Raw genomic sequence first — 14,055 nt, 5'->3', positions numbered from 1 at the left:
TAGTGGCACTGGTAGGGAATTGTTTGGCAAATACTTTATTTAATTGTAACTCATAGGCACATTCTGGATTTACCAGATGTTCAACAGTAGTATTTCCAAATCCTTGCCTAAAGATTAAATGGTTCTGCCTAAGTTTGGCTTCTATGCCCTTCTACAAGTACTGCTGCTTAAAGACATTCTTCAGGACTTGCTTTTTTTGTTCTGATGTACTAATTTACCTCCCTGTCATCTTTTCTAGTATTTAAGAAGTCTTTGACATCACCAAAAAGCCCTTACAATGACTGTGCTTAAATATACTCTTTGTTGCTTTTATTCACTTTTTTTTGTTAAGTGGGTGATGTGAATGGTGAAAAATGTGTTTCAGTATCATGTTGGCTCATGCTGTTTATCTGTCATCTGGAGTGGTAATGCTCTGAGGGTCATTGCAACCCTATTTATAGGAGGCAAGTTGGCGTCTCAAGCAGAGGACTGCAAATTCAGCAAGGGAAGAAGCAACAGGAGCTGTTGACCTGTTCTTGGAGGAGAAGAGATACGGTTCTTATGCAAGGCTTTAATTTAGAAATAAAATGAGAAAAAGAGAAACATGACTTAGAAGTGTATCTAAATGGAATGTTTATGATACAGGAGCTTGGCAGCTTTTTCTCACTCTGTACAGTTAAAGATGTATTAAACACTCTGTGTTCAGAGGTGCTTTAAAACTAATTTCTGTCAGTCATGTGGCTTTTCTCACAGTGTGGCCTCTAGAAAGTTCACGATGGGCTGCTGTATGGGGAGGGGAGAACGATGAGGAAAGGCCCTTTTTGCCAGTACAGTTAACAGGCTGAATTTTAGGGAAGGAAAAAGCATAGTGAGTCAACAGTATGCTATGATACAATACAGGGGTCTTTATGAGTTCATTTTTGGGCTGTGTCCATTATATACAAAGAGGAAAACTAAGCTTCATGTATCTTGTCATCTCTGTAATGCTGACACTTGCCATGCTCCTAGGACTGGTTGTTCATTGCTTAGCTCTCCTGCGTGGTTATCACTAGAGGGTTATGTCTAAAGATGAGCTCACGGCATCTAGAAGTGGTCCTTTGCTATTTGGAACTCTGATTACTGTTGAGAAATGTCTGGGAAGCTGTGGTGGATTGCTGAATACAATGAGGTTTATAAAGCTTTTTCCCCAAGTTATTTCTAAGTCTAAATGCTGTAATTCCTCTTTGCTTTTCTTAGACTGCAATGTATAATCTCTGTTTCAGTGCAACATTCTGGAAACCCATGGCTCTCTAGCTCTGATTTTCGTTCCTCTTCAGTTTATCTTGTTGAGGGAATTCTTTTGGAAGACTTCCTAATTGCTGCTGCTTCATAACCTCTTGTACCAAAGCTAATCGCTGTTCAGTTTGGGACTCTTCTAACATGTTTTATCCTGTAATTGCTTATTATGTCTGAAAAGCCTCCAGCCCAAATGTCTCCACTCCACAAGTCTTGCTGATCTCAGTAGTTCCCAATCTCTGGTTGCAGGGGCTGTTGCTGAGCTTCCACAGGGCAGGTGCTTGCAAACACAGAAATAGATAGTGGGTTTATTGCTGATGATGACAAGATTGCACATGATTTTCCATGCATAACATTATTGGTTTGGCACACAAATAGAAAATTGCAGGAATGATGCTCATAGGGTTTGAATTGAGCTGTTTGAGAGTTACTAACAAAACTTAAGTCCTGCTCAGGATTGTAAATAAATAGAGACAGTTCACTACCCTTTGCATTTTTTTCTGCATACATTTGCATTTATATGAGGTATAGAGTTGAGAATGTAACTAAAATTGAGTAGAGCCACATTAAAAAAAAAAAAATGTTGCTAGGATTCGGAGTCGGAATGCTCAGGAAAGCACTGAAATGCATGCTTAAGAAAACCCAAACAGCACAGCCTCCCCACTCCCCCCAAATGCACCCTCAACTAAAACCCGAACACACTTGGTTAGCCTGTTCTCTGAATTGGATCTTAAAATACATTACATCTATGTAAATATCTAAAGTATCGGTAGGAATCTAGGCAACAAGGAATGCATCAACTTTGTCATTTCATTAGGGTATGCACTGGAGTTACTGTACCATGATACTCAGTGTATCTGTAATCTAAAACTTTGTTATGTTTTACAGGAGAACAGGAGGAAATACTGGGAAAAGAATCAATTGATTGCTATTGAATTATCTGATCTGGTAATCTACTGCAAACCAACAAGCAAAACCAAGGACAATTTAGGTATTTCCATGAATATTACATCTAAATTTTACCCTTTCTACCATCTTTCCAGATGTTAGTTGAAATTTTAGAACTGAAGATAAAATCTATCCTTTCTCTACTGGAAAACAAAGCTCTGCCTCACCCATGCAGTTTTCAGTGGCACTTTGAAATTTCACACTAGGGAACTTGATCAGCTGTCACAAAAAAACCTGTCACAAATTTCTAACTAGTTAACCAGAGACACCCTCTTATAGGTGTCTTTTGTGGAGAAGCTCACTAGTTACGTGTCAGTTGACTTTTTTTTAAAATGAAAAACTCTGGTTGAACACTTGTAAATTGTGTGTAAAACCCTTCAAAATGGATTTGCTGTGCATGATATAATTTTACTGTAAGAACCTGCTTGCTATTTATGTAAGCTATTGGAATGGTATATAGTTTCATAATATAAATGAGAACTGGGGTCTGTGTAAGTGCAGGTGTGGAATCTGACACTGAAATACAGACTTCTTATTCCAGTTTTTTGTCACTGCTGTTGGAGAAGCCAGCAAATGTGCCCTTTTTCTTTAAGTTTCTTTGCAAACGGTTTTAATAAGCTGTCAGTGTGGTTAAGACATTATAATTATAATCATTGTTTGAGACATTGGCTAACCCTGGCTCACCCTTCTTTCTCCCCATTTAAACCCAGGAAAAGCTGTCTCATTTAAATATGTGTTCTAGTGGTCAGAAGTACATTATTAGCAATGATGAGATGAGAACATGACTATAGACTCTTATCTGCCCTGCTGCAAAGCATGTGGCAAGCAGGCAATTTTAACTTCCAGACTTCATGCTCAACCAATTTGCCATGTCTGCATAAAAACTGTGCCAATTATGGCGTTAAAGGACAAAGCAAAATGAAGTAAAACAGTGTTAGTGGAAATGCACTGTAAATGTCAACTTCTTTCTTCCTTTAGTAACCACTCTTTTCCTCCCTACCCTGTGTAGAAAATCCTGATTTCAAAGAAATCCGTTCTTTTGTGGAAACCAAGGCAGAGAGCATCGTTAAGCAAAAGCCAGTTGAGTTGTTGAAATACAACCTGAAGGGACTGACACGTGTCTATCCTAAAGGACAGAGGGTTGACTCATCCAATTATGACCCATTTCGCCTCTGGCTTTGTGGCTCCCAGATGGTGGCTCTTAACTTCCAAACTCCAGGTAATACTCCCTTTAAAAAAGGGTCTAATCCACCTTCCATTTCACCATAAACAAGCCCCTTTCTGGCCCCTCTGCCATTCCAGTCACTGTCCTGTTTATTTGTACTTTCCTGCAAGAATGGATATGCAAGAACTGAAGTTTGGTCTTGAATGTGTGGATAATCTGATAGAGCTGGTCCCCAAAAATCAGTCTCCAAAAGCCCAGTCTTCGGGCCTGACTAGCCCCAAACTTTAAAAGGTTTATTTCACCTTGATCTCTTTGTGATAAATAAGCAGAGATATTTACAGTAAGTTTCAGGTGGATGAACAGTTGTTCAGCTGCAGGGAAGCTGTTCTCCACTTTCTGGTAAGGGCCAGCTAGCTTATATGACACATTGATAGGAAACTATTGGTGAATGTAGATGGGTTTATCAGGATTAAAATTGGTGAGAAATGGCCTGTCAGGTTCAGTTACTGAAGGGAACTGAGTCTTCCAACTTACCTTTCTAGCTCTTTCTGATAAAGTGGTGACCAGAAAGAATTACAGAGAATTACATTAGTCTGCTACTTCCTTCGCTTTATTCAAATGAGGATCTTCTGTTATGACTGTTTAACTCTCTCCCTAGATAAATACATGCAATTGAACCATGCCTTGTTTTCACTTAATGGACGCACTGGCTATGTTCTGCAGCCAGAAAGCATGCGAAATGAAGAATATGACCCAATGCCAAATGACTCGAAGAGGAAATTGCAGATGATTATGACAGTGAGGGTAAATCTCTTTTGTAAATTGTATTTTTTACAAGTCATAAATATCTATAAAACTAAAAATAAAGCTATTATGTTTCAAAGCAAGATCTGACAGATTGTCAAAATACTGGTTTTAAATGTCATTGTGTTTGAGAATAAAACTAATTCCACCGGTTCCTGAAAAGAAATACGTATCTTTATCATGCTAATGAAGCACATGTGCTATAGGACTGAAAACACAATCCTGGGATAATTTTATGTAATTGCTAATAAAAATTCCAAATGAACTAACTTGCATTTCCAGTCTAATGACTTTTCAATAGAAGGGTCCTATTGGAAACTGGTTAGCAGCAGGCTAACTGGTTCAGAGATTTCCAGCGTGGAGGAAAGATATTTATAATGAAATATAGAAACTAAGCAGAAAAAATAATAAGCTGATCCCCCCTTCATCATATTGAGTACTCTGTGACTTAATCAGAATGTCATTCTCATTTTTCATGGAGAGATGGGTTTGTCATTTGAAAATTATCCCCTGTTGTCTTCTGGTGCCAAACAGGAATGGAACTTGTTTCTGTTCTCAGTTCCTATGCAGTAAGAGATGTCCTTTAAAAATATGTTTTCTGGGAAAGAAGAAACATATTAACTGCTTTTGACTATAGTATAGAGAAGAGGTAAACAGGGGCTATGAATGTAAAGCAGGAATGTCTTAAAATAGATATGTTATAAAGACTGAGGGAAGATAAAGCTTATGTTACAGGCCTGGTCTGGAACTGCATACTGTATGTAATGAATGTCAGCTAAAGTATTTTACAACGAAAATCATTGGGTTACTCAAACAATGGAAGAGATATTATTACTGGTGGCGCAGGTAGTATGTTTAATTCATGTAAATGTATTCAAGAGAGGGGGGGGTGTATTTTTGCATGTTGTTCTGGATTTTTTTTTCCCCTCTCTAGTTCGTAGGCTTCCTTCTGTACAGAAATAACAGTGCCAAGTTTTCTTTGAAGGTGGTTATAATCTAAAGTTGCTTTTGCAGGTTTTAGGTGCTCGTCACCTCCCTAAACCTGGTAGAAGCATCGCCTGTCCCTTTGTAGAGGTAGAAATTTGTGGGGCTGAATATGATAACAACAAATTCAAGACGACAGTTGTGAGTGAGTATCTGTGGTTCTCTGTGTTGTAGGGATATGGTTATACTTTCAGTGTGCTTAAATAAAATGAGTAGAGGATGACCATGACCATGAAATTATGTTGTCTGTCATTGGCCACCAGTCTATATAGGGAGGAATAAGTTACTCACTCTGGACTGGTGAATCATAGAATATGATTCTTTTGCTTGCCTCAGGGCCAGTTAATTTGAAAAACTTCAATCTATATTAAATTTAGGGAAAAAAGTACTGTTGCAGTTTATAGAGAAAAAAAAAAGTCACAATTATGTTTTTGCCTATGCATAAGTTTGTGTATTTGCATATCTTTAAAAATTGCTGTCTTGAAAGTGCCTCCAACAGTGCTAGTCGGTTCCCAAAAATCTGGCCCAAATGGGGAGTTACTACTGTGAGATCCAGACTGTATTTATTTAAACTCAGATTCTAAGACTGGCATCCCCTTGGAGACAGCTTGGGTATATAGAGCTGTAAAGTAGTATAACTTGCAACACAATAGAAGTTTAATCAAAGTTACTGGTGAGTTCTGGATAAGGGATGTGTGCTTGTCTCTCATTGTGTGTACACAAGCTTCACTTAAGTGCACTGAAATGAAGTAGTATCTCAGCCAGTTAATATTTCACCATTTCATATTTCTGGATGCAGCAATGTTCCTCTAGTAGACAAGAAGCTTTGGCTCTAATTATCCAAAACCACTGATACCAGTGGAGCAGAATATATGTTGTGGCTCTTCAGTACTTCAGAGAAGAGGATTATGATTTTAAGTTTTTTGTTTGAAGTGACGAAGACTTTAGAGAGTAAACTTTCTGGCTGTGTCACACATACCAAATTACTCAGTGTTCTATTAAGGACTGTAAGAATTGGACCATTGTATGTTAGTCTTCCCAGGGCTTTTCATGCTTTTACTCTCATATGGAGCATGACGTTCATGAATATGAGCAACGAATAGGCTTTTATTCACAAATACATGTCCAAGGAGGTTTTATATGTTTAAATACAAATAATAGCTTTTCTTTATGGATTTCCATTCCTGCCAAGTTTCCTCCTATCTCCCGCACCCAAATAAACAAATACAAACACTCTGAAGCAAGGTTACAACAGGAGACAGTTGGTAAATAGGATTTTTGGGCCTTTATTTCCCCAGAAAATGTCCAGGGATATACTCATATTGAATGAAGTGAAATTATTGCTCCATACTGCAAATGTTTCCTTTTTGTTACAGATGACAATGGCCTTAATCCAGTTTGGGCACCCTGTCCAGAGCAAGTGAAATTTGAAATTTATGATCCAAATCTAGCGTTTCTGCGCTTTGTTGTTTATGAGGAGGATATGTTCAGTGACCCCAATTTCTTAGCACACGCCACTTTTCCTATCAAAGGAATCAAGTCAGGTAAGATCAGTGGGGCTAATTCAGAAAGGTGCTGTTCAGCATTGTTGTATTGTGACTTTGCTCTCACTAGCAACTACAACATGCCAAAGGACAAGTGCTTTTTTGATCAGAGTTCCTTTAATCCATTGTTTATTAAGATACTGGATGTGTAGTGTATAAGTATTTAAAGTAATCCTCTCATCCTCTTGAAATTCCTTTTTTTAAACTGAGATAGGAAAGCATGATGTAGAATAATTTGCGCTGTCTTTACCACATGCTCCATTTCAGCAACAGGGTTATGTGCTCTGAGTAAATTCTGGGAAGATTTTTTTTTTCCTTCTGTTTTGGTGTCAGTGCATTTGTTTTGTTAATTTATCTTGGATGTGGACGTATGTAGAGTAAGTCCTATGCTTACCTCTACTTCTGGCTTTAGTTTTCAAGAGCATGTGAAATCATGTGTTTCTCGATTTCACCATTCTTGCCTTTTGCTTCCTTGTAATTGTCACAGCAATGATTGCTCTCAGCGGCAGAGCATTTGACTGGTGAATAATCTGTTAGCCCTCAGGACTGTATGCACCATTTTCGTGACTGCACATAACCCTTTGCCTTGACTCTAACTGTCCTTAACTATTTATGTTCCCCACCCCAGGTTTTAGATCAGTTCCTCTCAAGAACGGCTATAGTGAAGATATAGAGTTGGCCTCACTTCTGGTTCACTGTGAAATGCAACAAGTTCTGGTGAGAACCACTGGGGTTTTTTTGTGCACTTAGAGTGTATGTTACCTCTTCTTTGTGGGGACCAGGAAATGAGGATTTAGTTTTCTGTTCTGTGTCTGCAGGTACTGGGGAAGATCAATAGTACAGATTGAGTTACTGTCCCTCTGAGTGGACAGATGATATATTTTAAAAGAAAAAATGCACTAACAGAGCCTTGTTACCTCCACTAGTTTTTGCTGTAACAACATAGTCATTGTCTTGCTCTGTTAACTGACCAATGCCATGCAAAGCTAGTTAAATTCAACTTTGACCTTGTACAATAGTCTTTTTTAAAGGTCCTACATAAAAAGAAATCACTTCAGCAAGAGAAGATAGTAATTTCTGTCAGTATTTCATTAAAATAGACAACCTATCAGGTGAAAGACATATTCTGGTTCCTACAGAAGTGCTAATCTGTTTCTTTTAAGCCTCTCTAAAACACCTAATTGAAGCACTAGTACTTTTAAACATACAGGGGGAAAAAATAATGATGCATCCTTGCTCATGAAGCCAGTCATTAAAGTGGCTGATGTGTGAACGGCATTTGTTGGTGTTCCAAAGGTTGTGCTATATAAGTTGATTGGAAGCAGGATTATTCTCAGCCTCTATCTCAATAATATTTTATGTAGTTTAAATACACTGGTGTAGAGGCCATGTGATGAAAATTTAAATTGTTTCTGGGAAGAGGATATTTCAGGGTGCCTTCCAGTACCATTCAGATTCAGAGGAAAAAAAAAAAATGTCCAACTTCTTATTTGTAGTCTCTTACAGCCATTCAGGCTTATGCTGCAGTTCACACCAGTGTACATTATTTTTCCTGATTAAAGCACCAGCTTCTGCTAACTGTAAGTCATTATATCTCTGGAGGGATTTGCGCCTGCAGTTGCATACACTGCAATGGAAATTACTGAATTCAGTCACATTCTTTTTCACAAAGGAGTGGCAGCCTTTTTCAAACATTCTTTACCAAGGTTTCTATAAAGCCACATTATAACACAGGATGGAAAATGGCTGTGTGTAATGACAGTGTTTGGCAGCCATGGTAGGTTCCTTCTGTTGGCTAGCAAAGACTCATGAGAGCAGGAGAGGGCTAGAAGCCGAGACCAAGTATGTGTGTGTGTAAACAAGAGAGACCTATGACCCTTGAAGACAACATTTAAAATGTTCGTATTTCATGGACACAGGTCTGATAGAGGAGGCCTGATAAACTGCTACGTTTTGGCTTGCTGCCGTTGAGAAAACTGGCAGCAACTTGCCATTGCCTAATACGTTGAGCATGGACATCACTTGTAGATATATTGCGAATTCCTCCTGCTGTGGTTTCTCTTCAGAAATTCAGATCATTATTTGCCTGGGGCAGGAGTAGCTCTTAAAAGTGTTGTTCATAGCAGCAGTATGTCTTCCAATCTGTCAGCACCGAGTCCTTTGACAGTAGCACATTTCGCACTCTTGAAGTCCCTTCTGCTTGTTAAGCCAAATGAAGATGCAGCACAGATCTGTATTTTTACAATGTCTGATGTCTCTTGGTGGTAATGCAGTGGCAGGAGAACTTTCAAAAATTTTCCCTATTGTTTGGCAGTCTGCAACAAGCCAAGACTTGCCATAGTTAATCAACTTCTAGAACTTTTGCCAGATCATTCAAGAAGCATCAGAAAAGATCAAGGCTGTCTTCGTCTGTTCTTCTGCCCTTTTTAAAAAAATGATGACCCTCCATAAATTTATATAGTTTAATAACAGGCCTGTTTATATACAGAGCCCATCTGCATACTCTTGGAGATTAAATACAAAGTTATAAAGGGGAATTACAGATGGCTGTGGAATTTCTCAGGATTAGAGAAGCAAGAATGTTTTAGATGTAAGCACACACGTTTGTGAAGTATTATATGGGACCTTATGCAGTTTCTGTTAAAGTTAATTGGGTTTTTTGATACTGAAGAAATTGTACTATACTGAGGTTCTTGTTACATTTAGAAGCATGTCTTATTTTCTTCAGAAATTGTGTGTATCTCTTCAGCATTTTCTGATTACAGTCAGCCTTGATGGTGTATATGTTGTTAAGATAAAGATTGAAACAGACATTTTTAAATGGGGTTGTAAAGCCTAACTTTGTGGATACATTTATTTACAAGAACAAATAGTAGTACATGTGCATCTTGATGATTATACCTGCAAATTGGTAATTGGCAATCTGCTTTTCCCTGTGTGATTTGGGAATACAAAATTTCCTTCCCCTTTAAAAAAAAAAAAGAAAAAAAATACAAAAATACTTTAACAATCTTAATCAGTAACATAGCACTGAGGCTTTTCCATTGCTTCAACACATACCTGGGTAGGAATGTGTTTTGGGAGGCAAAAGGTTTAGGAAAGGATCTAGTTGCCCTAACTGAAACCCCTTGGGTATGTTGCTAACCTATCAATTTTTCTAGATCTGGACTGAGTGCAGAAAGAGGCATTCTTGTTAGTATGCTACCTCTAAAAATGTTTGGACTTATTACATTTATTGATTGCATGTCATTTCTTGTAGGATGAGTATCTTGTTTTGCTGCTGATAAAAATTAAGACTTCAGCCCTGCCAGTACTATTCCTCACTCTATAAAGGAGACAGCTTTTGCAACCAAAGTTTTAAAGTATTGTATAATTTGAAGTAATAAAGGGAATTGTGATGATTATTTTATGCTTGTGGAATATTTTGAGACCTTATACTGTGGGCTGCATATAACATCAGAAACTCAGACTGCTGCAAATTATTCTTTAAATACTTAGACAGTTCTTCTACAACAGCTGAATTGCCATAGCTCCATGGAAACACAGGATCCATCCTTCTTTCTTGATCATCTGAGTACTTACATAGGGGTTCTATTTACTAGTCAGTATTTACACCTTTAGTCTAGACTGCAATAGGAAAGCACCAGGATTGGTAGGTAGTATGTTGCATAATACACAAATATGATGGAACAGTAAAAAATTAAACTTTAAAAAACGTATATTTAAACCAGTTATAATCTTATAACCCATTGTGAGATACCATTTGCCGTCCTTTCCTCCATAGACTGCCATGCTTTAATAGAGAAAAATATTCTAATAGAAGTGTTTAGATGTACACATTTCATGACTTGTGCTGGAATGTTCCTGATGCCCCTGTGAAAGGATATAGCTGTTCATACTGTGGGGCTGAGGGGTTTTTTAGTATTTTCTTAGTTTATTTCTGTAAACATTCCAGAGACATCTTTTAAAACTAATTTTATAAAACATTCTATAAAGCTAACGGAATGTGTTTAGGAAAACAAAATAATCCCCCAAGCTATGTTGATTCTGTGTCATTTGGGGTATGTGTCTTACAAGTTACGTTGATTACCAATGTTCTTTTGAAGGAAAGTGAAGAAGAACTTTATTCCTCATGTCGGCAACTTCGAAAGCGCCAGGAGGAGCTTAATAACCAGCTGTTCCTTTATGACACCCATATGAATTTAAGGAATCCTAACAGAGATGCTATATTAAAAGAATTCAGTGTGAATGAGCACAAACTACAGATTTATCAAGAGACATGCAACCGCAGGTGGGTTGATAAACATTCTCCTTTCCATGGCAGCTTTATCTAGACATGATTTATGGTAAGGAAATCTCAGATTTTTCAAAACGAGCATCTAAAGAGTGATGAGGGTAGAATGAGCATATCTGAAGCAAGGAAGGGCTGCAGTGAAGCAAGGCTGGGCTGCAAGCCACTAGAGGCCAGCAGATGATGGGAAATGTCTGCTCAGTGAAATCTTAGTTTCAGTGATCACAGTGAAACATGTAATTCTGTGAGTTTATATTCCTCTCTTCTTCTTCCTTCTATGAGGAAAGCCTGGAAGTTGTATATATTTCAAATAAACAAACTACCTCGCTCCTTCTACACTGTCAAAGTTATGTCCCTGGAAATGCTGTTACCATGTTAGATATGTGGGAACAGAAGGTGCTTCCAGATACACAAACCACAAAAGATAAAAACAGTACTGAGTTGGAACAGCATAGAATTGTCAGTTAAGTGTCAGTACATTATCCAAAGCTTAGGGGAAGGATCTTTCTCCTTTGCTGCCACCTTTGGGCTGGTTGTGAGGGGGACAGACAGTACCAGGAGGATGTCCTGAGTAGGTCTCAGGATGGGACAGGAGGAAGACTTTTCTTTAAATATTTTTACTCTTTTTTATGTGTGTTGAACAGCTATATGAATCACTGGTTTACTCCCATTTTATTGAGGAAAAAAATAGTGATGCTTGTTGCTAATACATTATTCACCATTCATATTGAGTAAATTGAACTTGGTAGGCTGTTTTCCTCTGAGAAGTTCCTAGTAGACTTGACTTTTTCCTTTTTTTTTTTTTCCCTTAAGATTAAAGGAGAAGAAAGTCAGTAACAGCAAGTTCTACTCGTAAAGCAATCATTCTTTGATGCATAGTTTACGGTGCAATTCAGGAAGAGATATTAATTTATCCTGGCCATCCTACTCAGTGATGGTCTCATCAGACTGCATGACTGGAAGAAGAAGAGGAGGAGGAGGAAAGATGGGTTTCCTTAATAATCTCTTGTTAAAAGAAAAACTGTTTTAATTTCTAATAATTTATATTCTGTGCAAAGCATACTCTTTGTGCAGGCCAGACCTTCTATGTATTCAAGATTTTTAAAGTTGAGTGCATGTAGTTGGATAGACCTCACTTCCATTATCAATACCTGAAGTACAAGTATAAATCATCTACTAAATTTGTGTACGCAGGCTATAGATAAGACATTCACAATAATTTGCATGCATGGAATCACACCACTTTAACAACCCGTCGCCTTAAGATTAACTGGTAGTGAGTTTTTAATTTATTACGTGCTGTAAAAGCACTTCTACACCAGCATTGTCGTGTCATGTATGTTACAGTGCCCAAGGCAGCACATTGTACTTCTGATACTGCATCAAGTGTTTTGGGCAGCTGATAGCTCATACCATATTGTCTCTTTAAAGTTTTCTGTTATGTTTTTGAGAACTAGATAATATGTTAATTTTGTTGAAACCAAATATTTTCTGTGACTGTAGTTGTGTTTTTCCTGTTGAACTCTCTGTAAAGGTTTAAGAAAGGAACAATGTGTGAACCTGTGTTCATAGCCCCTATGAACCTGTGTTCACAACCTCAAGGCACTGGAAGGAAAAAGTTTTAAGATATGTGGTAGGAAGTATCTGTCTACAGAATGGAAAGGTATTTCAAATTCTGAAAAGCATTTACTTTGGTATAATATTTTGCAAACCCTTTCAGCTGTTAATGTGCTTGGAAATTATTTTTTTTTTCATGAACTGTCCATTTTTAATCTTGCAATCCTACTTAGATGATAATGTCAAATGAGTGTTCTGTAAATGTAGACTGTTTTCCCAAGATATATCTAATCCAAGAATGATAGTATGCACAAATATAGAGGTACATTGTTGTTATGGCTTTAATGAAATGAAGAACATGGAGCTACAGATGAGAAGACTTGTTAGATTAGCAAAAGTGTTTTCCTCCCAGAGCGTAACTGAAGTCCTTCAATGGTATATTTAACACCAGTTGTCGTAATCTGTGTTTGTGTTGGTTCTTTGTGCTAGCACTATGTTATTACTATCAAATTCCTAGTTGCTTTATCTTGACATGGGTGGAGTTTTGCTACCTGTATGCCTGACTTTAGCTTTTAGATGTGTGCAGAGGAGTTAAGATTTTCTAAGTGACTGCCTGAGGCATAAAATGCTGCATACATAGTGCTGTCTTTCTGATCACAGAAAACTTGCATGGATTTGGGATTCATGGCCTGATGAAGCTGCCTCAGCAATTTTCAGTTTCTCTTGCTCCCCACGCTGTGACTTCTGTTGCTTCAAGAGGCGCTTAATTGATGTCATTGTGCATTCACAGATGATGGTTTGAGGAACCCCCTTGAGGTTTTAGTTATTCTGTAAAGAGTCCTGTCTTGAAGATGAAAGTGCTATAATAGTGTGTCCCACAACAGGGTGGCTTCTGTAAATTTTTTATTATAAAGAAATTAATTACTAATCACCCAACTGGAAAAGAGAACAAAGTTAAAGACAATTCTCTGCTTTTTCTTCCTCCTACCTGAAATCTCTTCAGTACCTAGTTGTAATTGACCTCTTCAAGGATTAGATGGGAGCAAACCCTCCTTCAAACAAAGAAAAAAAATCACATCAACTGTGGATTTGGGAGGTGGAATTGTAACCTAGACTGCTGTGTAAAGCTGGGCTTATTGCAGTGTCCAGGTGTAACGGGATGATCCAGTTTGTGGTCCTTGAGGTGGAGGACCTTTGGCACACATGTGTTTTGTAGAACGTTCCAGGATGTGGTTAGTTTCATTCAACAACCTCCATGATTCCCATTTAATGGAACATTGTGTTGTCCATGTTGATGAGACAAGGTGGCCCAAAGCCTTGTCTGGAAGGTCCTGAGGTTGTTGCTACAGGTGGGAGAGGATTTATAGGCAGCTGAGTACCAGCTAGGTTTGGATTGATAACAAAAAATAGGAGACTACAAGATGCTAGGACTTAGGGAGATCAAACTCCAGAGCTCAAGGCAGTTGCTGTGGTGGGTTTTTTGTTCAATTTTGTGGGGACTTTGGGGG

General features: G+C 38.0%; 1 protein-coding gene across 1 annotated transcript in view; it reads left to right on the top strand.

Moving 5' to 3' along the window:
• Window positions 1-14,048, top strand: part of PLCG2 (phospholipase C gamma 2) — a 60,484-nt gene extending 46,436 nt beyond the window's left edge. Inside the window, exons 25-32 of the mRNA XM_026856880.1 lie at window positions 2,143-2,245; window positions 3,212-3,421; window positions 4,026-4,171; window positions 5,186-5,300; window positions 6,532-6,699; window positions 7,328-7,416; window positions 10,806-10,990; window positions 11,804-14,048. Of these exons, the coding sequence (XP_026712681.1) occupies window positions 2,143-2,245; window positions 3,212-3,421; window positions 4,026-4,171; window positions 5,186-5,300; window positions 6,532-6,699; window positions 7,328-7,416; window positions 10,806-10,990; window positions 11,804-11,846 (1,059 nt within the window). The 3' untranslated portion in view covers window positions 11,847-14,048. The remainder of the gene's footprint in view (window positions 1-2,142; window positions 2,246-3,211; window positions 3,422-4,025; window positions 4,172-5,185; window positions 5,301-6,531; window positions 6,700-7,327; window positions 7,417-10,805; window positions 10,991-11,803) is intronic.
• Window positions 14,049-14,055: the final 7 nt, after the last annotated feature.

This window comes from Athene cunicularia (genome assembly GCF_003259725.1).
Source record: "Athene cunicularia isolate RWA chromosome 11 unlocalized genomic scaffold, athCun1 chr11_part1, whole genome shotgun sequence".
Classification (NCBI taxonomy): Eukaryota; Metazoa; Chordata; class Aves; order Strigiformes; family Strigidae; genus Athene; species Athene cunicularia.
The sequence above is the reverse complement of the archived record's forward strand: the minus strand, read 5'-3'. Positions and strand labels throughout refer to the sequence as shown.